The 27,240-nt window shown below is 41.1% G+C and overlaps 1 protein-coding gene across 1 annotated transcript in view; it reads right to left on the bottom strand.

The window, feature by feature from the left end:
• Nucleotides 1-2,407: 2,407 nt before the first annotated feature.
• The window catches only part of bmpr1ba (bone morphogenetic protein receptor, type IBa), a 38,136-nt gene continuing 13,303 nt past the window's right edge, over nucleotides 2,408-27,240 (bottom strand). Inside the window, exons 2-11 of the mRNA XM_080433741.1 lie at nucleotides 12,315-12,474; nucleotides 11,641-11,740; nucleotides 10,761-10,854; nucleotides 8,496-8,577; nucleotides 7,824-7,962; nucleotides 5,862-6,054; nucleotides 4,706-5,003; nucleotides 4,223-4,398; nucleotides 3,974-4,104; nucleotides 2,408-2,903 (exon numbers count right to left, since the gene is read on the bottom strand). Coding sequence (XP_080289867.1) covers nucleotides 2,778-2,903; nucleotides 3,974-4,104; nucleotides 4,223-4,398; nucleotides 4,706-5,003; nucleotides 5,862-6,054; nucleotides 7,824-7,962; nucleotides 8,496-8,577; nucleotides 10,761-10,854; nucleotides 11,641-11,740; nucleotides 12,315-12,474 — 1,499 coding nt within the window. The 3' untranslated portion in view covers nucleotides 2,408-2,777. The remainder of the gene's footprint in view (nucleotides 2,904-3,973; nucleotides 4,105-4,222; nucleotides 4,399-4,705; nucleotides 5,004-5,861; nucleotides 6,055-7,823; nucleotides 7,963-8,495; nucleotides 8,578-10,760; nucleotides 10,855-11,640; nucleotides 11,741-12,314; nucleotides 12,475-27,240) is intronic.

The following is a 27,240-nucleotide window of genomic DNA, read 5'->3' as shown; positions in this document are numbered from 1 at the left end:
CTCGCACAAACGAATTTCACCCTATTTTTTACACCTGTAAACCTGTGATGTGACAATAAAACTGATTCTGATTCTGGGGTGGGGATCTCAAAAGCTCGAGGGGTTGCTACTAGCACTTGCTACTAGACTAACAATACACCAGCCTTTGGAAATGAATGAAACGCATTTAATTGGGGGAATCTTTGACCGTTTATTGAATAAAAACACAATTTCCACTTTGTCATAGACAACTAGGTGCGGCTAATAAGGCACAATCCCCAAGAGAAAAGAGGGGCATTCATTACACTACAGAGCTGTTACACTTGAACGTCTCAGTAACAGCACCGTGATTAGAGTTGGCAAATTCCATACATGAGGTTAGTGACCTCTCGAGGCTGAATTTATTAACTTACTCTTTCATGACAGCCAGTTCAACAAGGGTGAATGAGGGATATTACATTACATTCACTATTAGGCTACACACTGTGATCAGATTGTCATATTTAAATAGATGCCAGAGAGCTAAAGGCCTGCTGACCGTGATGGCACGTCCTCCGTATAATAGTTAGTTTGAAATCTGCTGAAAGGCAATTCTGTGTTGCCTAATGGTACATATTATGACTGTTGTCATCACATTATCACTTCAGTTTTCATGCTTTTGTAAATCTATATTTATCAGTGCATAATGCAACCACCTGGATTTGTTGGAAACCAAGCATTTACCGCTCAGCTGACACAAACCCCAACCCCCTGGCCAAGGAATACATGGCTTCTGGTCTTCAGGCATGGTTACTCTGCTACACATTTGATTTAAATTAGTGACAACATGGATGTGTGTACTGTGGACAGATTATTGTTACACAGCCTTTATAATATCTTGTTTTCAGACTGTCTTTTTAAAATGATGTCAGAAAGGGCTTAAAGCAAATGAAATATTACACATTAAAGTTAACTCCACATTTCCCATTTTACAGTCCCACAGTTTCGGCAGCAAACCAACACAAGCTAACAAACATACAAAAAGCAAATGTTTCTGTGATTGTTTGAAGAATTACACAATCTGATGGGATGATTTTTAAGCTTTTAACTCTCCCTGACAAATATCCTTAACCTGTCCTCATGACATGTGAGACTAGAGAGGCTACAGTACATTATGTAGCCTTTAATTGTTGTAATATGATGACAATGCCACACATTAAAACGTAACATAATCATCTTTTCAGCCCCTGGCCTCACCAAATGTATCAGGTTGTTAAACATGGCAGTTCCAGACTTGAGAGGGTGAGGACACATGGATGTATTTTGAGCTTTAACTGGTGCCCTTTCTTTCTTTCTTTGTTTCTTTCTTTCCTTCTTTTTTTGGCCACATTAACTTTATTATTTACATAAATTATTTAATGGAAAAGTAGCCCTCACAACTAAACATTTCATATAATCAGTGTATCAAAACCTCTGTCAATCTAACTGAGGGAGAGAAAAAAGTCTCCGATTCAATGAATGAAAACAAAGCCAGTAGTGGGGGTGACAGTGTTTTAAAAGCAGGTTCCATTCTGGAATTACACACCGAGACTTCCCTTCCAATGATCTTCAATCTACAAGTAGGGCAGCTTTCACAGAAAGCAGTGATACAGTATTCCACTCACTGGTCAGTAGCCTGTGCATCTACAATACCAAGTCAAAACTCTTTTTCTTTTTTTCTTGTTTTGGAGCTCTACAGAGTTTTGGACCTGGCACACAGTTCTGGTTCTACTGTTCTGGAACAGATCGGAATTGATATTACCTCCTTCTGACAGAAAGAATTAGCTCAAATTCTGGATTATGTTTTATTAGCCCATTAAGACTGGGAACGCATACCGTGTCATTTTAGATTTCTTTGGCTATTCAAAAATAGCAGATATACAAGCTCATGGATCTACATGCTATGAGCTTGTAGATCTGCTATTTTAGGAAAATCATGAAAATGTGTGCAAATCTTTGAATATATATATATTTTAAAGCGAACATTTGTAACTCAAATCTTTGAGGGGGTCCCTGGAACTAAATATTTTGAGATGGGGGTCCGTGGCCAAATACATATAATTTTGGGGGTCCTTGACATGAAAAAGAAACATATTTTTTTTCAAAAAAACTGTAGGATTTAGAAGATATTTGTAGAATCCCCCAGAAGCAAAGATTTGAATTAAAAATGTTTGCTTTAAAAAATATATATATATATATTCAAAGATTTACCCAAATGTTCACGATTTTTCGAAAATAGCAGATCTACAAGCTCATAGTGCCGCGCTTGCCGAGCTTGTAGATCTGCTATTTTTTAATAGCCCAAAGACGTCACAGATGCACACAGATGCGTTCCCGGTCTTAAATGGGTTAATTTAACCATTGTACTTAGTTGACCGGGGTCCCCCCTCTTATACTTGGTGCCCTCCTCTTTCCCTCTACACCAAACCGCACCGATTATTTTTTTGTGCCAAATGTTAGCCTATACGACATTAAGACATGGGGGACGGACTGTAGGGGTCAAGTGGTCAATTAAACCAGGCTAGTCCCCTTTACTGTATATCCAAAATCACTTTTTCAAGGGGGACTTGGATTGCAGGCTTCTTCTAGGACTTCAGGCTCCATCATCGTCTGTGCTCGTGTGATCTCCTCGCTTCCTGCCCCACTTCCTTTTCCCACAAGGCAAAGGATTTTGGGGCTTATATAGTCTGGAGCAGAGACAGCGTGTTGTGTGAAACGGGCCCATGCCGTTTTTCTTGTGTAGAGCAAACACACGCACGGCAGTGTGCCCCCCCCCCCCCTTACAGCTTGATGTCCTGTGATTCTGACATCTTAGCAAGTGTCTTTTTAACCCGCAGCGCTGTGAGCCGGGAGGCGGGGTTATGAGCCCAGCATTCTGTCATCAGCTTCCCCATCTGTCTCAGACACTGCAAAGAAAGACATGGAAAAGATGACGTTAGGGAAGAGAAATACCACCCGTGTGTGTGTGTGTGTGTGTGTGTGTGTGTGTGTGTGTGTGTGTGTGTGTGTGTGTGTGTGTGTGTGTGTGTGTGTGTGTGTGTGTGTGTGTGTGTGTGTGTGTGTGTGTGTGTGTGTGTGTGTGTGTGTGTGTGTGTGTGTGTGTGTGTGTGTGAATATGAGAAACAAACAGGACAATTTTCTTGGCCCTCACAAAATAAATGGCTGTTTTATAGTTTAAATTCTAGATTATTTCTGGGGCTTTTTTTTGCCTTTATTGATAGAGAGAGACGGGGAGTGACATGCAGCAAAGCCCGCCGGGATCGGGACTCGAACCCGCGACGCGACCCACTGTCAGGCTACTTTGGAGCCTAGGTGCCGGACCACTACGCCAGCGGTCCGGGCCTAAATTATTTTTTTGCGTTAGGCCTAGGCTGGACTCACACATGCGCTTCAGCCAACACATCTGAAACGCAAGCTGAGAGTTCAAAGGCATCCATTTCCCATTATTACAGTATGTGGGTATTGCCGGCAGAGTGCTAGCTTTTAGCTATTGGAAAAAAGCAAGCGAAATGGCTGCCAAGTGCGGTCAATGCACCTATACAACGCACCTGACACAGTCATGCGTATGAGTCCAGCCTTACAATTAGAAAAATATTCAAGTTAGGGTTACGGGGAGGTAAGGTTAGGGTTGGAGTTATGCCCGTTTTATAATTAGTTACACAACTGAAAATAGTCGATCTACATGCTTACGCGTTGTAGTGTGAAGCGGTGTGAGGTTGTTGATCGGCTAGTATGACTCAGGTTTTAGGGTTAGGGGTAAAAATGGCAACAACAAAAAAGGGCTAAACTTATTAGTATTTATAAAATAGGCTTCCTAAAATGTTGATGTCCTCTTATTTGTATAGTCGCGCGCACACACACACACACACACACACACACACACACACACACACACACACACACACACACACACACACACACACACACACACACACACACACACACACACACACACACACACACAGGTGTAACTCACCTCATCACTGGTCCATCTATTAGGGAATGAGGGTCGTAGTTTCTTGATGCACACCACCTCTCGCATATCTTCATATGAAGGGTCAGTAGGAACTAAGTCATGGTAAGGCAACTGGTACTCCTCAAGGATACCTGCAATGCAAAAGCTTCCAATTTAATAGCAACTCACTCTTGGTATATACACAGAATGCAATGCATGACAGCACATGTACAACCAATTTACTAATTTACAAATATTTTGTTGAAGTACCTCCTGACACACAACGCCGAGCGATCTCCCAGAGGATGAGTCCGAAGCTATACATGTCGGCCATGATGTACGACTGAAAATGGCTCCTGTTCAGTGTCTCGTCCAGAACCTCGGGAGGCATGTAGCGCTTGGTGCCCACCCTGGTGTTCGGTGGGATGTCCACCTCATTAGTGTCACTGCCAAGAAAGAGACACGAGTAAACAACATGTACCGTACGTAGACTTTAATTTACAAAGGGAAAGCCATTCTGAAGCAAACAGCTACTGCACTCTAACTGCAGCAAATCATTTATTAAACTAAATCTGGATGTAGAATCTTCCATTTCTATTTAGAACCCCAAGATCCACCCTTAAATTAAAGTTTGCACAGGTTACATGAGCCTGAGCACACATTGTAAATCCAGTTTAGGGAGACTTTTTGAGATACAAACGACAACTCTTGTCGATGAAAATAATTGTCTGTCATGAAAATAATTATGCTCACCTGATGAACTTGACTGCCAGCCCCAGGTCAGCGATGCAGCAAGTCCCATTTCGTTTGACCAATATGTTCTTGCTCTTCAGATCCCTGTGAGCAATTGCAGGCTTGCCCTGGGTGCCGAAGATCTCTGTATGGAGGTGGCAGAGGCCCGACACGGAGGAGTAGGCCAGGCGCAGCATGGCTTTATTGTCCAGGGTGGTGGACTTGAGGTAGTCGTACAAAGAGCCATTTTCATGATAGTCAGTGATTAGGTAGAGCTGAGTGCAGGAGCCATTTCCTTTAATGTCAGCTGCAATGAAGCCTATCAGTGAGGAGAGAGAGAGAGAAAGGTTCAAGGTGGTTCTTTATTGATGCTTGATCTTGTAAGAGTGAAACATATTTTTGTTCAACTTCTTCAGACTTTGCAGCAGCATACTGTAATAATAGTAATTAACCCATTAAGACCTGAGGCGATCCTTAAAAATGTTTTTTGAAAAAAAAAAAATCAAGATTTTCCAAAAATAGCAGATCTCCAAGCTCATAGCGCTATGAGCTTGTATATCTGCTATTTTTGAATAGCCAAAGAAATCACAGATGCGTTCCAGGTCTTAATGGGTTAAAATGAAAAAAGCAAACAACCAAAGACAGTAGGCTAATAATGAGGGAATTAAATCAATGTATATACTACGTATACATAATGTATACAACAATGGCAACGTATATACACAACAGATAGGGAAGAGAAGCAGTTTTTTATCCATTGCCCTCCTAGCGCTTAAGGTGCCAAGAAGATGAATTTGTCCTGGGTTTACCGCCCTCTAATGTAAACGTATGAGCATGCAAAAAGAATGCAGGCGACGTAAAGTGACTTGTGCCGCTTACTCTCCAGGATGACAGCATCTAACGTAAACGGCAAGACACCTTAGACTGGGTGGTCTAGAGATGGAGTTGGTGGGAGACATGTTTTCATGCTAACCTATGATTAAGTATTGAGCTAGTCACTGTGATGACTAGTGCTGTAGAAAGTAGGATAAAGAGAGATCAGAGAGAGGCTAGTATGAAAGGGAGACAAGACAAGGTGAGTGCGTTAATAACACTGTTTAGGATACAGGGGACAATTCTGAAGCGAAACAGGGGAGACAACAGAGAGAGAGAGAGAGAGAGAGAGCGGCCTCCTCACCCAGTATGTTCTCGTGTCTCATCAGGACAGTCTGGTAGATCTCCGTCTCTCTGAACCAACTGGCCTCCTCGGTGGTGAAGAAGACTTTGACGGCCACTCTCTCTCCTCTCCACCTTCCCATCCACACCTCCCCGAACCGCCCCTTCCCTATCTGCTTCACCATCTGAATCTGCTTGGCAATGGTTCTCTGCACCTGGGGAAGAGGAAGAAGCACGGCCAGAGGTGAGACAGATAGTACAGAATGAAATGGTGGTAAAATAAGCATGAATTGACCATACTCAGTGGTGGAAAAAGTACTCAAATGTTTTACTTAAGTAAAAGTATCAATACTGCAATGTAGAAGTACTCTGTTACAAGTAAAAGTCCAGAATTCAAAATGTACTTGAGTAAAAGTACAAAAGTATTGGTATCAAAATGTACTTAAAGTACCAAAAGTAAAAGTACTAAATGTTAAAAATAGCAGATCTACAAGCTCATAACGCGCCGCAGAGCTTGTAGATCGGCTATTTTCAAATAGCCTAGGTATAAAATAGGGTTGATGTGGTTAATGTATGTTTCATAATGTAATCATTCATATCTGAAAAGTAACTAGTAACTAAAGTTTTCAAATAATTGTAGTGGAGTAAAAGTACAATATTTGCCTCTGAGATAGTAGTGGAGTAGAAGTAAAAGTATTGGAAATTGGAAATACTCAAGCAGTAGTACAAATACCTCAAAAATGTACTTAAGTACAGTACTTAAGTAAATGTACTTAGTTACTTTCCACCACTGGTATGAGGTAATAGGAAAATGGTTGCGATTTGAATATGGTCCATTACAACGTGATCTATATAAAGGGTAAGGGCCCTTACAAGGGTAAGGGCCCTTACACACCAGGAGTGTGACAAATAAACCATCAAAAAATGCATCTCTCATCAAGCTCTTAATTGGGTGATGCCTCATTCATACCGGTTGATACCTTCTTTTTGTGGTGACAAAAATATACCTTGTTTCAAGAAAACATTACATGGCCCTTGCATTCTGTGTGGATGCACTGATGACACAAACAGCAGTTGAAATTCATACAAATCAATGGAAACAAAATAGACCCTCCTGATGTGTGAGGAGGCTTAACTCTTTAAGACCGGGAACGCATCTGTGTGTCGTTTTTAGATTTATTTGGCTATTCAAAAATAGCAGATATACAACCGAGTGCCGCGCTATGAGCTTGTAGATCTGCTATTTATGAAAAATCATGAAAAGTTGTGCAAATATTTGACATTTTTTTGCTGACATTTGTAACTCAAATCTTTGCTTCTGGGGGTTCCTGGAACTAAATATTTTACCAATGTTCGCTTAAAAAAATATATAATCCAAGATTTTGCTACGAATTTTCACGATAAAAAAAAATTAGCAGATCTACAATGAGCTTGTATATCTGCTATTTTTGAATAGCCAAAGAAATCAAAAAATTACACACAGATGCGTTCCCGGTCTTAATGGGTTAATGCTGAAATCAAACACAATTATGAATTTTATGATTTGATTCAATCATCAAGTGCTTTCTAATAATATATTTAAAAAAATAGCGTTAATTATAGTATTCATTTCGTATTGTTACTTAGAGTGCTATTTTAGTTGATGTTTCTAATGGAGTCATTACAATGTCATTTTGTTCTGCTGTGCATCTTATGTAAAGCTATGACAATAAAAGGAACTTGAACTTGAACATTCCCCAACTCCTTCAAGACATGTTCATACATTTAATCTCAAAGACACACCTTGCCCTGGCACACTGCCTCGATGTGTGTGTGTGTGTGTGTGTGTGTGTGTGTGTGTGTGTGTGTGTGTGTGTGTGTGTGTGTGTGTGTGAGTGTGTGTGTGTGTGTGCCACTGAGAATGTCGTCTTTCTCAAATGTGAGTCGGATTGTCATCTTAAACTCAACAGGCGTTAAGAGGCTGTATGTAGTATGTGCGTCTCACCAGTAGGGGGAGCCCTGAGCCAGAGCCAGAGCTCTGAGACTGCTCTATGAGGTCCTTGAGTGATTCCCCTTGGGGAATGTAGGTCTCATCCTGCTCCAGACCAATACTGTAGCGCGGACGAGACTCCTGGCGCTTATACCTGAAACAAACAAAGTCAAATCATACATACAGTCAGCGATCGATTTGCACGGGGAGATGGGCGGGGGAATTGATGCCTCTGCGTTTGACCCCCCCCCCCCCGGGTCATTATTTTGTATTGCTAAAGGGGATGTTTTATCACTGATTCTGGTCAGACTGAATTCATGACATGTATTAACTTTTGGTAAATGTAGACTGTGAATCTTTTTTGGTCAACGTTTTCCAAATTTGTCAAGAAGAAGTATATACGTAGGTTAAGAAAATGTCCCCTCCTCTGTTTTTTTGTTTTACAAATCAAACCCTGTATACAGAGCCAGTTTATGACATTTCATCAATTCATCAAAATACATTAATAATAATAAGGCACATGTCTGTGTTTGTCTATGAGCTTGCATGTGTAGTTGTGTGCGTGCATGCTACGTGTACGTGTGTGTGTGTGTGTGTGTGTGTGTGTGTGTGTGTGTGTGTGTGTGTGTGTGTGTGTGTGTGTGTGTGTGTGTGTGTGTGTGTGTGTGTGTGTGTGTGAGCTCCTACCTCAAGTAGCAGAAGATGATAATAAGAACCAGTATGATGCTGCAAACGGTTACTGAGATCAACAACGCCATATAGTGGATGTCTGGAGAGAGATGGAGGGAGAGAGAACAGGGAAATGGATCAATGTTAAAGGGTAGAATAAGAATACAATAAAATGACACACCGCACACCGTCTACACTTGCACAATATGAACTTTATTTAGGCAAAGTAAATAGACCTTCCTCGGATGCTTGAAGAAGTGTAGACGGTGTGCGGGTCATTTTATTGTATTATATACGTCTGATCCCTGCCTACGCACCCGTCTCTGAGCTGACCAGGTGTGCATAAGACTTTTTGTTGTTTCCAAAGGGTAGAATAAAAAAAGAGACATGAGGAAAGAAAGAAAGAAAGAAAGGATAGTGAGAAATCTACTTTCTGTCAGAGATCCAAAACAATGGCTCAACAACAAAAAAAGATAAACCATCTGCCTTCCTGAGAAAGAGTGAAAAATGGAAAGAGAGAGAAAGAGAAACCCTACAAAGAAATCAGTCAACGCTACAACACGCTTGAAAGAGGCAGTGTAAAGTAAATCAAGTACAAATCATATTTCACTCATCAATTTTTCATTTTCTGCTGGCACGCAGCCCTGTCCCTCAAGACCCCAGTCAGAAGTGAGAGGAAGCCGAAGGCTTAGTCAATGAATTCCCTTCCTGATCCTCTCTGATAGGGTTTCAGATTGATGACTCTGCCTTCGGTGCGCACTGGGAGTTCTGATTTCCCTGGGAATCTAGGCTTACTGTCTCTCACACATTACACACATGCGCTAAAGAAACTCACACACACACACAATGCAGATATGCGCACAGACACATGCACACACAAACATGTACAAACACACGTAAACACGGACTACATGCACACACACATGCCCATACACACATATAACCACATACTAATCACAACCTTTGCATGCGTCCTCTGGGTTGGGTCTATGTGCACCAGTGACCAGAAGAGTATAGAATCCAGAGTCTTTTAAATTTAACTCTGATAGGGGGGAAAAGCAAGGTCTTATGCACACCTGATCAGCTCAGAGACTGGTGCGTGGGCAGGGATCAGACGTCAGAATACAATAAAAATGACCCGCACACCATATGCCTATTCACCTGTTTCCTAGGCTGTGTGTTTTCCACTTCCTGTCGATTTCATTGGATATCATTGGTCATTTGACCAGTTTCATTGGATTTAATTGGATCAAATCGACAGGAAGTGGAAAACACACAGCCTAGGAAACAGGTGAATAGACCATATTCACACGGCGGCCATATTGCTATTAAGTCAATGAAGTGCCACCCCAGTTGCGACGGCTTCAATGTTAAATTCCAAAATGGCCACCGTGTGAATATGGTCTATAGAAGATCTATTGACCGAAACGTTGCCTAAATAAAGTTGTCCTTATTGTGCAAGTGCAGACAGTGTGTCATTTTTATTGTATTCTGAACTCTGATAGGGGGGAAATGTATCATTGCGGTCACTTTTTTAGTGATGGATTTGACTGTGTAGTTTCATGACAGCCTAGAATCATCTCTCCCTCTCCTATCTATATATGGCAACACCATATTTCATTGTATTCTCTTTCTTGTTATCATATTTACAGTATTAGAGAAGTAGTATGATAGAGCGAGAAAGGAAGGGTGAGAAAGTGAAAAGACAGACAGACAGACAGACAGACAGACAGACCAGTGTTGATTTTGACAGCAATTTTTTTTTTAGTTTTAGTCATAGTCTTTTGAATAAAATTCCATTTAGTTTTAGTCATATTTTAGTCATCTGAAATCTTTTACTGTTAGTCTAGTTTTAGTCGACTAAATATCATAAGATTATAGTCGACTAAATCTGCAGTTGCTTTAGTCGACTAAAATGTATGTTGGCGGTGGCTTGATGGCGTCGTAACGGCTGATATTACACTTGGTTGCATGCTGAAAATAGCAGATCTACAAGCTCACAACGCGTCGCAGCGTCTGCTATTTTCAGAGCACAACCCCCAAGCGCAACCAAACATAAAATGACTTGTCTTCTAGTTCTACTGGATCTCTTCATCACTAGATCCCTCACTAGCATTTTAGTCTAGTTTTTATTTTTGGACGAAATTGTCAATATATTTAGTCTTAGTTTTAGTCATTGCAGTTTTTATTTAGTTTTCGTCAGTGATAAAAGGTAGTCGACGAACATTTTTCGCCATAGTTTTAGTCGACGAAATCAACACTGAGACAGACAGACAGACTTACTGGGTGTTTTGATGGGGGGCAGGGTGGGGTACAGGTCTCTGTTACAGTAGTCCTGCTCTCTGCAGCACTGCAGTGATCTCCTCTGATTGGTGTCCTAGAAGACAAGACAAGACACCAAACACACATGAATTCACACACAATCACAGCCCTAGATTTAATTAATAGCCTCGTGTTCCAGCCTGTGTTTCTGTTTCATAATGACATGATTTAATTACTACCTCTCTCTTTCTCATGAGTTCTCGTCCAAATTGCATTTTAGACACTTTGAATCACTGTGAGGATCTCAGTTGTCATTAAAGACAATCAGGACATGATATTAACCCATTAAGACTTGGAAGGCATTTGTGTCACTTTTTGATTTGAGCTAAAAAGCATTATTTTACACTTTGGCTATTCAAAAATAGCAGATCTACAAGCTCATAGCGCGGCACCGAGTGCCGCGCTACGAGCTTGTAAATCTGCTATTTTTGAAAAATCGTGAAAATGTGTGCAAATCTTTGAATATATTATTTTAAAGCGAACATTTTTAACTCAAATCTTTGCTTCTGGGGATCCCTGGAACAACATATTTTGAGATGGGGGTCCGCGGCCAAATACATGTCATTTTGGGGGTCCTTAACATGAAAAAGTTTGCGCACCACTGATATAGAAACATACGTTTTTTTCAGAACACTGTTGGGAATTAGAAGACATTTCGGCTTCAGGTCTTAATGGGTTAAATAACATGACATGCGAGCTACGGTAGGAACTAAACAAACTTGCTTTAGGAGATAATTGCACTATAAAACCCAGATAGTGATAGTGTAAAAAATGGATGCTTTGCTTACGGGGTTAAATGAAGTGATTTTCAATGTAGGCGTATACTGCTGATTGCACTCACCCTACATTGAAACTCGGAGCCTTCCACCCCCAGGCAGCCTGCCGTCAGCACCGGTACCCCTCCCTCATCGTCCACCATGGAGAAACAGTAGCCATTGGTGCTGGAGATGAGATATATCATCATCATCGTCATCATCACCATGACTCTTGTTAAAATCAACAGCATCCTTAAGTAGTAAAGTAAAACACTTATGTGTGTGTGTGTGTGTGTGTTTTCTCACTACCAGCATACATTGTTGGATTGCATCTTGTCGTATGTGTGTGTGTGTGTGTGTGTGTGTGTGCTAGCCTGGGACCAGACGAATCTGCCGGTGCAAAAAGAAAAATTGCCCTCGGCGATTTGGGTCTGGCACCGCTCCGTTGTGAATCCATTTCCTGCTCCAGAAGTCTGGTGTGACCAATCAGGGCCCAGTATTCAAATATGGGAGACTGTGATTGGTAGTTGGATGTAGGTCTAATCAGTTGCGTCCAGAACCATTGCTTTGATGCCGCCCCCTTGGAAAAAAAAACATCCTCATAGAAGCACCAGACTCATATCCACGCAGTGATATAGTCTGGCTATGCGAGGCTACGTGTGTGTGTGTGTGTGTGTGTGTGTGTGTGTGTGTGTGTGTGTGTGTGTGTGTGTGTGTGTGTGTGTGTGTGTGTGTGTGTGTGTGTGCGCGTGCTTGCTACCTGCATGTATTGTTGGATTCTTCAGGACAGTGGTGGGAACAGTGACACCACAGCAGTCTTTCAGAGTTCAAAATAGGAGCTGTGCTCCCGCCGGTCTCCTTCCCGCTCTCTGCTGCCGCCCTGCTGGATGCTCGTAGCAGCATACTGTCCAATATGTTAGCTAGATGAGATAACGGGAGACAAGAGAGGAGATTCAGTGTCAAATCCAGTAACCACATCACCTATTATAATAACACAACACTAAATATCACTGGAAAATAACTTGAAGTTAATTAAGCCTTTTCATCAATTCTTGATTAATTGAATACACAGGACCACAATGGAAACAAGCCCTCAGGGCTTTTTGTGTTATCCTTTTAGCATTATTGTATAACTGTACCTCTGTACTTTTTGTAAACTGTTAACAAAGAATCAATCAATCAATCAATCAATCAAAAGCCCTATACTTCACCATAGCTTAAATAGCTAAAATAACTGATCTACAAGCAAGTATATCTGTTATTTTTGCTATTTCGGAGGGGAAAAGAAAATTAATTTGAAAAAAGTATCACTAAAAAGATTATGAAAAAAACAACAATTACATAAAAATGTGTCCAAGATAAGGATGCCAGGTTTAAAGTGGTTAAAAACAATGAAAATACAGTATTGGGGGGTGGGGGGGGGCTCAGTCTTTGAAGGACACTATAAAAAAGTTTCAAATGCATTGCAGATCCTTCTTCTACAAATGATACAGTGCATCCAAGAACTGGAACAAATCCATTCCAGTATTCTCTAGTTATCCGATTTCAAAAGAGCACCTGTTTGTCACTCGAGGAAAGGAGAGAAAGAAAAAAAAAGGACGACGGAAGTGTCTTTCATTCATGGCTTTTGAGATATTATTCATTCTGGCACGATCATTGAGACCAGATGCTTCACAGCTGCGAGTTAAGATGGTCCAAAATAAGCATTACTTTCCTCTTCTAAATATACTAGTAGCACACATACACAGTTCTCTTTCTATCGCTCCATTTTATTCACTATTTCAGGTGAAAATGCCATGTAAATGCAGAACAAATAGATATATTTCATTTATTTTCATGCCATGTAAATGCAGAACAAATATACAGATTTCATTTATTTTCATGTCATATAGGATCTCTCCAGGCCCAAAATACTTTCAGGTTGTGACCCATACAGTAGTGTATGTAAATATAAAATCTGTAGTACGTGTAATAAATAGTCTTGAAGACAATGTGACAATCACAGTCCATACAAAAGTGGACTATGGGCTGGTACTAAAGGAAAGCCATAAGGGCTTGATCCAATGCCAAAGGCCCTCATGAAGTGTTTGATTTGCACTTGAACTTTCAAATACAACAATGGTGAACAGTCTCAAATACTGTAGTTGGATACACGCGATGCTAATGAACGGCTATTTTAAAAACACCATGAATGCCTACACGAAAAATATTAGCATTGTGATCTCACTCACTAAAGCCTATTTCGTTGCGCACCAAGTTACGCGCAGTTAGCAGATCTACAAGCTCACAACACGTTGCAGCAGGGTGCTCAACGAGTATAAATCACACCCGTAAAAGAGGTTTTGAAAGCAGATGAAAGAAGAAGATAAAGAGATAGCCTCGGAGATAAAAGCCTGATCGCCTCGTTCACGCAAACCAAACAAACATGGGATTTCAGCTCTATAAGATCAGAGTTCAGAAAGATGGCACTGAGACATGAAGATTTGGCTTCTTTAAAAAGGACAGGATGCAGATTTTCAGAGTGGTTGTGTTCTGTCAATCAACAGCTAGAGGACAGGCGATCTCTGCTCTTTCATCTGTGCTCAGCTGTCTGTCACAAAACATCAAAGCACATCCTCTGGCTTAAATGGTGGAACTCTAACTCTCTCTCTCTCTCTCTCTCGCGCTCTCTCTCTCTGCACCTCACACCCACACACTCACACATACAAAGTCTGTTGTTCTGTTCCCCTTGACCGCATTTTCTTTTAAAATATTTTCACCATTGGCACAACACTACACTTCTAAAGTACGCACAAAAACAGATAATCACTTGAAGTGGTGGTTGGTGACAATGAGCTGCTGATGGAAGTCGTTACGTTTACCCGCAAATTTCAACTTTAAACAGCTCTGAGCATATCAACAAACTCTCTCTCTCTCTCTCTCGTATACAGTCTGTGTGTGTGTGTGTGTGTGTGTGTGTGTGTGTGTGTGTGTGTGTGTGTGTGTGTGTGTGTGTGTGTGTGTGTGTGTGTGTGTGTGTGTTGATAGGTTCTTGGTTTACCTATGATCCTAGACTACCATTTCTATGCATTTGACGTGTTTTCCTTGCTTACTGTAAATCGCTCTGGATTAAGATCATCTGCTAAATGCCTAAATTGTAAATTGTAAATTGAAGAAACACTACATACAAAACAGAGCAATTACTGTACCTTTAAACACTTTTGAGAAAATTGAAAATGTGTAGAAACACTGTACATACAAACAGAGCAAAACACTTTTGAAAAACAGCTGCTTTGCTATTTGTGCACAATTGTGCAAAAGCTTATCCCAAGCTAACCTTTCCTATGTGGATATATAGGCTCACTATTTCCGACAGTATGTATGGTTTTATAAGTTAGACTTCCCTCAGTTGCAATGTAACAGCTCTGTGTATCATTTCTATTCCTTTTAATTGTACATACTATTTTGTTTTGATTGTATTGTTCCACTTTTGCTTTGGCAATGTAAACGTATATTTTCTCATGCCAATAAAGTATAAAATTTAATTGTGTGGGTGTGTGTGTGTGTGTGTGTGTAGCGATGCACTAGCAGCCACAGTAAAGTGCAGAGTGTTATTTTACCCTCACGGGTCAATTTCTACACACTCTGAACACTGGTGTGAGCAGTGAACATAATTCTATGTCGATCAGTCAGTGTGAAGAACTTTGACCTGTTCCTGTATATATTTAGAATAACCTTTTGTTATATCTCCCCTGTTAGTATCCTCTTTTTCTTTTATCCCTCCAACAGCGCAAAAATGTGTCAACTTCACATATGATACACTTCGTTGTCAATGCGCCGGGTCGCACAAACTGGTGTTATGTAGACAGCGCACTGTGAGAGCGCGAGAGTGGGGCTTAAAGAGGTCACATCAACAATTGACCGATTTGACAGAAAGGGAGCGAGGACGAGAGAAAAGAGGGGGAGAAGAAAGGTGGATTAACAAATGAGAAGTGACAGAGCTGCAGGAACGGGGTGGGCAGTTTAGTAGGAACTATAGAGGGGGCTGGAGCAGAGGCCACTGGCCTTTTCTACACCCCCCCTCCCCCTCCCCCCCAGCTACTGCTCACCCCATCCCACTACCCCAATGCTCTCCCTCACTTTGTCGCACTCGCTGTGTGCGTTAAGGGCTCATTTATACTTCACCATACGATCGCGTATGATGAAGAACACATTTCCAGCAGGCCAACTTAGGGGTGATAATTAATTACATTTTAAAATGAAACTGGTTCAATTAAAACTTTGAATAACCTAAAAAGTCTGCTATCACTTGCCAAATCCCCCAGAGAACTTTTGATGTGATATTCAATGAAATGACACAGATGTACAAAAACCAATTACTTAAATAACTAAATAACAGTATTAACAAGCCTTCTGCTTCGTCTTATATACAAGTGACTTTATGGCAAATTGAAAGGACACGGCTAGTAGCTTTTAATTTGTTTAGGTTGACATTTAGAACTGACAAAGCATTACTGTACTGTAGTGGGCCAAATGTTGCCAGTGCAATGAGAAACCTTGTTTCTTTAACTATCAACTGTAGGCCCATGTATTTTTTTATGAAAAATCATAACATCTGATTAGGCTTAGCTTGGTCCCAGTGTCGTTTTCTTGCAGAAGGGGGAAAATAATGCCACACTGTCAGAGTGTAACTGTGCCAAAGATTGGCAGGTTTCTGCAGTACACAGCAGTGGTGGAAAAAGTACGCAATTGTTTTACTTAAGTAAAAGTATCAATACTGCAATGTAGAAGTACTCTGTTACAAGTAAAAGTCCGGAATTCAACATTTACTTGAGTAAAAGTACAAAAGTATTGGTATCAAAATGTACTTAAAGTACCAAAAGTAAAAGTACTAAAATGTTTGAAAATAGCCGATCTACAAGCTCACAACGTGAGCTTGTAGATCTGCTATTTTCAAATAGCCTAGGTATAAAATAGGGCTAAAGTGGTGTATGTATGTTTTATAATGTAATAATTTATATCTACAAAGTAACTAGTAACTAAAGCTGTCAAATAATTGTAGTGGAGTAAAAGTACAATATTTGTGGAGTAGAAGTAAAAGTATAGACAATTGGAAATACTCCAGTAAAGTAAAAGTACCTCAAAATTGTACTCAAGTACAGTACTTGAGTAAATGTACTTAGTTACTTTACACCACTGGACACAGGCCGTATCTATCCGGCGCTGCTGCTGTGTCACAGAACAAGCCACACCATTTACATCTCATGCCCACAGCGGTGGAAAGTCGATGTGAGAGCCAAGACGGGGTTTAACTGAGTGTCTCTGATGGAAACTGGCATGGTGGCAGCAACATTACACATCCATTTGTGGTAGAACACACACTTTGAACCAGCTGACATGCCCACACAACCCGACCACAGCAACGAGTTTGCACTGAAAACACTCCTTGTTATGTTACAGATAAGGCCTGGCGCTGGATGAAAAGAGCGGTGGGTTGGCTGGTGGGACCGAGGGCCAAACAGAACGTTGTGGAGAGTTGCACAAGCACAGCTGAATTGTTCATTCATCTCGGACAGAGTTAAAACACTCCTGATTTGACTGTGATCGTAGACAATTTTAGCTTCCTGTGCTTCAGGCAGTGATGGAAGAAGTGCTCACGTGTTTTACTTGCAATGTAGATAATACTCTGTTACAAGTCGAAGTCCCGATTTCAAAAATGTATTTGAGAAAAAGTACAAAAGTATCGGCATCAAAATATACTTTAAAGCACCAAAAGTAAAAGTAGTCATTGTGCAGAATGACCAATTTTCACAAGTTCAAAATGTATAAAACATCTTTTGAAAATAGCAGATCTACAAGCTCACAATCGCGACGCATTGTGAGCTTGTAGATCTGCTATTTTCAACTGGCCGAAATGTATATGAGGCTGAAGTGGTTAGTGTATGTTTTGTAATAATAATCAAAATCTACAAAGTAACTACTAACTCAAGTGTTCATATTATTGCAGTGGAGTAAAAGTAAAATATTTTCCTCTGAGGGGGTAGAAGTAAAAGTAAGTAAGTAAAAAATACCTCAAAATTGAACTTAAGTACAGTACTTGAGTACATGTACTTAGTTACTTTACACCACTGGCTTCAGGATTCGCCAAGTTCAAGGTTCAAAGTTGGGTTTTATTGCTACATCTTGTGTACAGGTACATAAGAATACAACTTTTTTTGGGGGGGGGGGGGGGGTTCGGCTTCCTTCCAACTGAACCTTCTAATCTCTCATTTACAGACACAACGCATTCCATTTACACACAGTGAGCATTATCTCATTGCATTTACGGGAAGCTGGACATAGGAGTATCCAAAGAACAAACAAGTGCAACAGCCTGTGGCTTTGATCCGTTTTTTGATAGCAGACAGACACTACTTATGAACAGAACACATCTCTATGAATACGTCCAGCACTTTGGACAAAATGGACATGGGAATTTCAACTTGTTCCAGCTGTAACCATCGGTTTTCCCATGAGCCTGAGCCATCTGGTAGAGAGAGAGTGAGAGGTGCCCATAAGGTCAAAATATTCTAAGACAGAGAGAAAGGAGCAAGACTTTGACCCTGTATGCTTCTCACTTGTTATCTTCAAGAAGATAAAAGGCATTTCCTGTTACAGCTTTCTGGGGGGGAAAACTTCAAGATTATGATGTATTCAAGGATGAACATTGAATGCCACTAAGGATGTTTGTTTCATTTGAAATCATTATTGCAGCCCCCAAATGTTCAATAGCACTCACATTATACAAAATGCACTTTTGTGGAACCATACATCTCTTAGCAGTCCAAGCTTCATTAAATGTGTTCACGTACACAGTACACGGTAAAACTGGTCCATTTTGCTGCATACAGATAGACACACTTATTGTGTTCCGTGCATGAACGTAGATTAGAGAGAGAATACAAAATCCTCTTAAATGTCTCCTAATTCCCAACAGTATTCTGAAAAAACTATTGTTTCTATATCAGAGGTGCTCAAACTTTTTCATCTCAAGGACCCCCAAACTTATATGTATTTGGCCGCCGACCCCCATCTCAAAATATTTTGTTCCAGGGACCCCCAAGAAGCAAAGATTTGAGTTAAAAATGTTCGCTTTAAAACAATATATTGAAAGATTTGTACACATTTTCACGATTTTACAAAAATAGCAGATCTACAAGCTCGTAGCGCGGCACTCGGTGCCGCGCTATGAGCTTGTAGATCTGCTATTTTTGAATAGGAACAGTCAGTTACCTGCACACATCAATGTGCTTTTCATTCCCTTGACAGATTGAAAGGAGAGCATCTACTGTACACATGACATGGGAAGATGATGCATCCATCATCTTCACGATGCACGGTATTGTAGATGGCCTTTTGCCGTGGCTACTTTGAACAGATGGACGGGATAGCATCAGTGCGTAGAAATGTGCTATCTATTAAACAAGATGGAGGCTAATAACGGTGTGGCTTTCATGTGGATCACGGACGTCATGTTGCTAGTCTATGACGTCAGTCCTCTATGACATTATCTTATTGCATTTATGGGAAGCTGCATGTGGCCGGTGTCCAAATAACAAAACCGTACAATAGCCTGTCACTTTGATCTTTTTGATACCAGACAGACACTACTTATGATCAGAACACATTTCTATGAATACGTCCAGCACTTAGGATAAAAATGGATATGGGGATGTCAACCTGTTCCAGCTGTAACCGTCAGCTTTCCCTGTGTGAGCCTGAGCCATCTGGTAGAGAGAGTGAGAGGCACCAAGGTCAAAATATTGGACTAAAGAGAAAGGAGCAAGATTTTGACCCTTTATGCTTCTTCTCACTTGTTATCTTCAAGAAAAGATTATAGTACTGATGTCAGTGCTATGATGTCAGTGCCATGATGTAAGTAAGTCATCTCTAAAGTTTCAGCCCAATCGAACTCAATTGACTTCCAGAAAAAATAAACAATGTCGGCCAGTATGCACACTCCAGTCGTTTGCGGGATTAGCCCCGGACAGACACACGAAGGCACAAATGGGGTTTTCAACCAGTTTTTATGCATATTTGGGGGGTTTTGCGCATAAAGCCCTGAACAGACACTGGAATGGAATTTCTTTTCCAAAAAATTGATATTTCGCAAAAAAATATCATTCAGCTTGAAGGAGGTAGATTTTGGGTCTTTGTCGAAAATAAAATGTGCAAATGGGGGATGGAAACACTTGTATATAACTTGTATATATCTCCATCGATGTCGCACGATTATAACTTATTGTATTATCAGTAGCCTATTATAAGTAGAAGCCATGTTGGTTTTAATACCTTCCCACGTTCCCAAATACATGTTTTCGTGTAACAGACAGACAGACACACAGACACACACACACCCCCCCGCACGCACACACGTGCACACAAGCACATGCAACCCTCGTCTATACTGCTCGGCCCCTACAGTGCCATGAGTAAAAGTAGGTATAACACGTAAAATATCCTGCACTGATCTGGTTTGGCTATTCAAAAATTGCAGATATACAAGCTCATAGCGCGGCACCGAGTGCCGCGCTATGAGCTTGTAGATCTGCTATTTTTGAAAAATCGAGAAAATGTGTGTTAATATATTTATATTCTTTTAAAGCGAACATTTTTAACTCAAATCTTTGCTTCTGGGGGTCCCTGGAACAAAATATTTTGAGATGGGGGGTCCGTGGCCAAATTCATATCATTTTGGGGGTCCTTGACATGAAAAGGTTCGAGAACCACTGATATAGAAACTGTTAGGATTTAGAAGACATAAGTAAGAATCGACCTCAGGTCTTAATGGGTTAATGGAGCGCTCTGAAAATGCTCTTAGACTGGACAAAACACGCACCGAGAATGTCTCATCAGGTCAAAAGTAGAACGTGCACACTTTTTTAATGCTCTGAAAATGGTTACATTAGCAGGTACTTTCTCCACACGGTTCCTCAGAATGTTCTAGGCTGAGTAGTGGACTCAAATGGACTTCCAGGTACTAAGCTGTATGAGTTTTCACATGTCCCCTGGCCTGTACGCAGGGCTTTGTCATTAAGGAACCATGTTGTGGTCCACTGAGGGAGGTCTGATGGCAGGATATAGGGGCCACTGTCAACACCCAATTAACAACCCCGGGCCCCTCCAACCAGTCCAGAGCTAAAAGCCCTCCTTTCAACAGGCGCCGCTTTGTACAAACTCCACCAAGAAAAGAAAAGAGGAGAGAAAAAAAAAAAGGATAGATATTTAGATAAAGGGAGACGATAGATAGCGAGGAAGAGTGAGGGATAGAGAGAAAGAGCGTCAGATAGTGCGCGTGTGTGTGTGTGTGTGTGTGTGTGTGTGTGTGTGTGAGAGTAGGAGAGGCTGGAGAGGGACGGAGAGAGAGGAGAGAACACGAGAGAGAGATAGACAGAGACAGACAGAGAAAGGGAGACCGAGAGAGAGAACGTCATTAGTTATCCCGGCCATGTCAAACAAGGGCCTACCAGAAAATCCCTTTCACCGGCCCCTTGTAAACACTCCTTGCCTACCCCTTCTACTTAAGACGCACTCGTTTGACAACATCACTCCCTCCCTCCCTCTCTCGCCCTCCCCTTCTCTCCTCTAAGTAGCCGTTCATCTTCCCCCTGTTTGACAGTGCCGTCTGGACAGCGAGAGAAACATGGAGCGTGAAAGCTTTTCTTCTTTCCCGATCTCGCTCCCTAGCTCTCCTCTTAACCCTTTCGGACCCGGGAACGCATCTGTGTCATTTTAAGATGTCTTTGGGCTATTCAAAAATAGCAGATCTACAAGCTCATAGCGCGGCACCGAGTGCCGCACTATGAGCTTGTAGATCTGCTATTTTTTAAGACGATCGTGAAAATGCGTGTGAATCTTTGAATATTTGATTTTTTTTACTCAAATCTTTGCTTCTGGGGGGTCCCTGGACCAAAATTCATATAATTCTGGGGGTCCTTGACATGAAAAAGTTTGAGAACCACTGATTATAGCAACAGTTAGGATTTAGAAGACATGTTTAGAATCCCCAGAAGCAAAGATTTGGTTTACAAATGTTTGCTTTAAAAGATTTGCACAAATTGATGATCATGATTTTTTTTTTTTATGCAGATCTACGAGTGCCGCACTATGAGCTTGTAGAGCTGCTATTTTTTTGAATAGCTCAAAGAAACCTAAAAAATGACACAGATTCTTTCCCGGTCCGAAAGGGTTAATATGTTTTGTGCCCCCTCTATCTCTCCGCTCACTTCTCCTCTCCCTCGCTCTGCTCTCAGTGAGCGGACTTATCTAAGCCGGTTCCCGTCAACATTGAGACAAACTGGTCCGTCCCACACAGACAGGAATGTTTTAATGAACTTCACTGGGATCTGCAGGCCATGGTCACACTACATACTTCTTCATCTTAAGCATCCATCACAAACGAGAATTCATAAACGGGTTGTATAGTTCCTGAACGGCGAAGGTCTACTGAAGCTATTGAACATGAGAAACAGGGTTTTCATGTAAAGACCCATTAAGACGCAGAGAGCAACACTGAGCTACTACGATGAGAAATTATTGTCGGCGTTCAGTTAATCCATTGAGACCTGGAACGCTTCTGTGTGTCATTTTTTGATTTGAGCTAAAAAGCATGATTTTACACTTTGGCTATTCAAAAATAGCAGATCTACAAGCTCATAGCGCGGCACCGAGTGCCGCGCTACGAGCTTGTAGATCTGCTATTTTTGAAAAATCACGAAAATGTGTGCAAATCTTTGAATATATATATATTCTTTAAGCGGACATTTGTAACTCGAATCTTTGCTTCTGAGGGGTCCCTGGGCCAAAGTATTTTGAGATGGGGGTCCGCAGCCAAATACATATACATTTTGGGGTCCTTGAGATGATAAAGTTTGAGAACCATTGACATAGCGACATACGTTTCTTTCAAAAAACTGTTTAGGATTAAGAAGACATTTTGTAGAATCGGAACCTCAGGCCTTACTGGGTTAATGTTGTTTTGCAACATCAATCCATCCATCTATCTATCTTTCTAATTTACACTTTATTTAAGCAAGCAGGTCAATTAAGGACAATTGCTTGTTTACAATGACAGTCGGGCAGGAAGCTAAGCCTCTCGAGGCCAAAGGGAATGGGATTATTGACTTTGCTATGGGACTTGCTTGGTCTTGGCTTGGTTCCAGCTTCCAGTATAGTCACAGAGTCCTGGCGACAGACAGAACTGGGTCTCTACTGTGCACATATAGGTGCCTTGAGGGCAGGAAGAAGTTACGCATCGTTACTCCTCTACCTCCTACCTTTCAGAAGAGGCCCCGCTCCCCCTGTTTCTTCCCCGTCTTTTTCCACGACTCTTTATAATGACTAGTCTCTTTCTTTTTCTAATAACTTACAGGTAATTTTTTTACACTCACAGTTACTGTAAATTGATACTGAGGATTTTACTGTGAATTAAGGGAGGGTGATTCAACTGAAAGGAAGACATGTACTCTGGTCTGAATTCTATCACATCACTCAACTCTGAGCACAACATATGAATATATTTTTCTAAATCGTAATTGTAAGGCTTTAAAAAAAAGAGAAATCTATTCCTGGTCAGTTTGTGGATATGTATAAATCTATCTATCGTCTCCCCTTGGGGAGGTACATTAAATAATGTACATAAAGTACATTAAATAATGTACATAAAGTACATTAAATAATGTACCACCCCAATGTGATTTGGCAACGGATAGATGCAATCATTTGGGTAGCTACATTCACTGGATACAAACATTCATGTGTCCTCTTGTCCAGTGGCCTCTCTAGTCAGGTCCTACGTTGACCAAAACAAAAGAAAGAGCAACACATGTCATCATTCCATGGCTGACACACCCTGCTACGGTACATTAATAGGGGAAAGAAAGCCTTTTACACAGGTGGCGTAAGGTTTTGTTCAACAGTGTGCGTGTGACGATAAGAGGAGAGAAAACCACTCAACAGCCTAGTGTTTTCCCAGTGCAATTTAAATAACTCAATACAACACTAAAAAAAGACTCATTCAAAATGTCTCCCCATTTGTAGCAGCAGTGAGGAGCATTTTCATTTGTACGTGTATTCTTTTTCCTCACTATTCATTTTCAAATCTTGATTGGACTGCATTCCTGAACCTCTCACGTCCCTCCAAAACCACAATGGCATCATCGTCAACTGCCTCTGAAACAGCGTCATTCTGTCACCCAGATGAATGATGCATTAATGAACCGGTGCCAGTCACTGTCGGCTATACAGCCGTCAGCCTTTTCATAATGCCAGCTCCATGTTATACAGCCAATGCAGAGGCATGGTTGGCGGGGGGGGGGGGGGGGGGGTGCTATGGAGGTGGTGGGGGTCTGTGTCTAGTCTTGAATGAGATGAGTGACGGATACACAAGGGTTCCGGAACTATGAGTTCATTCCAGAACACTCACTCCATTCCCATTGACACACGCACACGCACACGCACACGCACACGCACACACACACACAGAAAAAGATGAAAACATTCCCTTTAGGAAGTACGAAAGAGGGAAAGAGAGGAATTCAAAGACAGAAAGAGAGAAAGGAGACCAGCTGGTCTCTTCTTCAGCAGCTCCTCTACTCCTTCTCACGGCCATCTGTGGGGCTCCTGCTCCTCACATAACGACCTACTTCAACCCCCCACCCCCCACCCCCACCCCACACACACACACACACTGGGGCACGTGATGAGGTCCAACGTGGCTCACTGTCTATCTCATGTGTATAAAGCAAGCTAATTAAGCACACAAATAAAATGTAAATAATGTTTTATTATTATTATCTTTAGCCCCCCCAATTTAAAAACAAAAGTTCCCCCAATGTTTTCCCTACTACTGGTCTTGGGGAGAGTGTACAACCACGTTTCTACTCCGACACACGTGCGGTCAGGAGGATGTAAAGCGTGCAGAGGAACGCGCCATCATTCCCACTTCCGCTCCCCACTGAACAGGTGCCCTGACCACCCTGTAGGTGGTGCAGTGACAGACATACAGCCTGTCACAGTTATTACATAGTCTCCTAATCGCAATTATTTGAGATAATCGCAATTATTTTTGCATAATCGTCATAATCGTTTTCATGTTTCAAATATTTTCCAAAAATAGCGGAAATAGTAGATCAACTACACGGGACTAAGCTTGTAGATCAGCTATTTCCGCAATTTCCCCATGTTTTTAGAGTATACAATTATTTAATATGTCAGTCATTTCTTTATATGTATATTTAAGTTATTTGTCATATGTGCCCTGTGCAATTTTGGATTACGAAGCTTAAAAGGCAAACAGAAATAAACATTGTATTCATTATGTTCCAATGTTCAATGGCAAAAACACAATTAAATTGTTTATCGCAATTATTTCTGTGACAATTCATGGTCAACTTCATTTTGTAATGGTGACAACTGAGACCCTCTCCAATCAGTTTTCCACCAATGAACACGGCCAAATGTGTTTCGTTGGAGTGCCGGTGCCGTGGCATTAGTCCCACGGTCCATTGTTCCCAAGTACCATTGGTCTGACGGCGCGCATTATAATTAAGCCTAACCCTAACCCTAACCCTAATCCTAACCTTAACCTCACAAAAATATGCCTAAACCTTAACCTCGCACACTAATCTAACATTTGTCGGACTATTGAAACGTCGGACTAATGGGAAGCCAACAAGGATTCAAAACAGTCTCCACACAGCGTTGGACAGAAATCCCATAGACAACGCAAAAGGAAGACGAGGCATGTTTTGTCATACTTTCATGTTGAAGAAAATGTTATGCTATCGACTTATTTTTTTAAGTTAAATGACTGTCCTCAAGAGCATTGACGTTATCGTCCATCAGTAATCCAAGATCTCAATCGCAAGTTTCTCCACTCAATTGAATTTCACCAGATAATCCCTTTTTCCAACTAACATACTCAAACAACACAGTAACAGAATATCCACACATTCTTATCAACACTCACGCACGCACGCACGCACGCACGCACGCACGCACGCACGCACGCACGCACGCACGCACGCACGCACGCACCCATCCTGTTTGATAAGGCTTTTCAGTCTGATAAAGAAAGTAATTCAAAATTCAAAGACAGAGGCGATTCAGTAAGAATTATTGATGTCTTCAGATGGAAACCATAGACCAAAGAATAAACTTGGATGGGAGGGGGGACATTAATTAATTTAAACAGATTGTCTGGCTTTTGCCTGGCCCCAAACGTAATACTTGCACAAACCATGGCGCATATAGTACTTCAATTCAACATGGACTCTAAATTGAAGTTAGAAGGTTCTTAGATTTTCTCACTCTGAAAAAAGGAGACTAGAGTGTCCATGACTGACACATAGAGGGATAGACAGAGGAATCTGCTGCTGTCACTCATAGAACACCTAAGCCTGAGTTTCAGTTAGCATAGTTAAACATCTGATCTACAAGCTCAGTCACAACGCGCTACACTGCAACACGTTGTGAGCTTGTAGATCTGCTATTTTCGGTGCGCGACACCCGCATGCAACTAACATGTATGAATCAGGCACTATAGTACCCCAGTTCGATCCCGGGCTCCCCCAGAGTTAGTGTCGAAGTGTCCTTGAGCAAGACGCTGAACCCCTAATTTCTCCCGATGAGCAGGTTGGTGCCTTGCATGGTTTCCTCCGCCATCGGTGTGTGAATGTGTGTGTGAAAGGGTGAATGAAAATGCACAATCTATGTAAAGCGCTTTGGATAAAAGCGCTATATAAATTTGCCCACACACTCTCATTATTATGATTATTAATATTTATTATTATTATTTTCTAATTGTATCTTTTACAGGGACAGTGCACATTAATCAACGTCACTGTAAATGTTAACCAAGCGGCTAATTTTCTACCATTGTCCCCGGGCCAGATGTTCAATTAGCCATTAAAAATAGAAAACATTAAACCATGCAAGCAATTAAAAGCCAATAAAAGCAAAGTAAACAAAACGAGAATAAGCCGAGTGCTTAGCATGAAAAGGCACACATAAAGCAGGCAATTAATAACAAGAAATAATCATTAGCAGACAAGACACCACTAGGCAGGTAATAAACAATGGGCCGCTTGCAGTACAGCCATCAAGACAATGGGATTAGAGCAGCGGCTCTCAACCTGTGGGCAGGGACCCACTGGTGGACACGGCTCACAAAAAAAACGCTAAGATCTTAATGACATTATAAGTTCAATATAAATAAATAATGTTTGATTTTTTAAAATATTGTATGGTTTTGTATTTAGTCTTTAAAACCTTGAAAAATATAGTTTCCATTGTGATACCGATAATTAGGAATTCTAAGTATACTATTAGTTCCATTGATTCCAGCTGGAAATCGATTGATTGATCATTAAAATATACGAAAATGCTTTGAAAATGCACACGGTCTACCTGACAAACACACAAGCCAGGCAAATGAGGACAGACAAAGTGAGCATGTAGACGCTAGGCATAAATCTAGTTGCTTTTATGATATTCATCATCCTGATAATAATGTCCCCTCTGGTCATTAATCTCGTTAACTGTCATTAGGAGTTTTGAGAATGTGCTAGACCATGAATGGCTTTCATATATTAGATTGCCAACTCATACATACACAGATGTATGTATGATGCATTATGTTGTGACACAACTGCATTGCCTGTAAAGAT

Source organism: Gymnoscopelus braueri (genome assembly GCF_963280865.1).
Source record: "Gymnoscopelus braueri genome assembly, chromosome: 7".
Classification (NCBI taxonomy): Eukaryota; Metazoa; Chordata; class Actinopteri; order Myctophiformes; family Myctophidae; genus Gymnoscopelus; species Gymnoscopelus braueri.
Note: the sequence above shows the minus strand (reverse complement) of the source record. Positions and strands in the feature narration are given on the sequence as shown.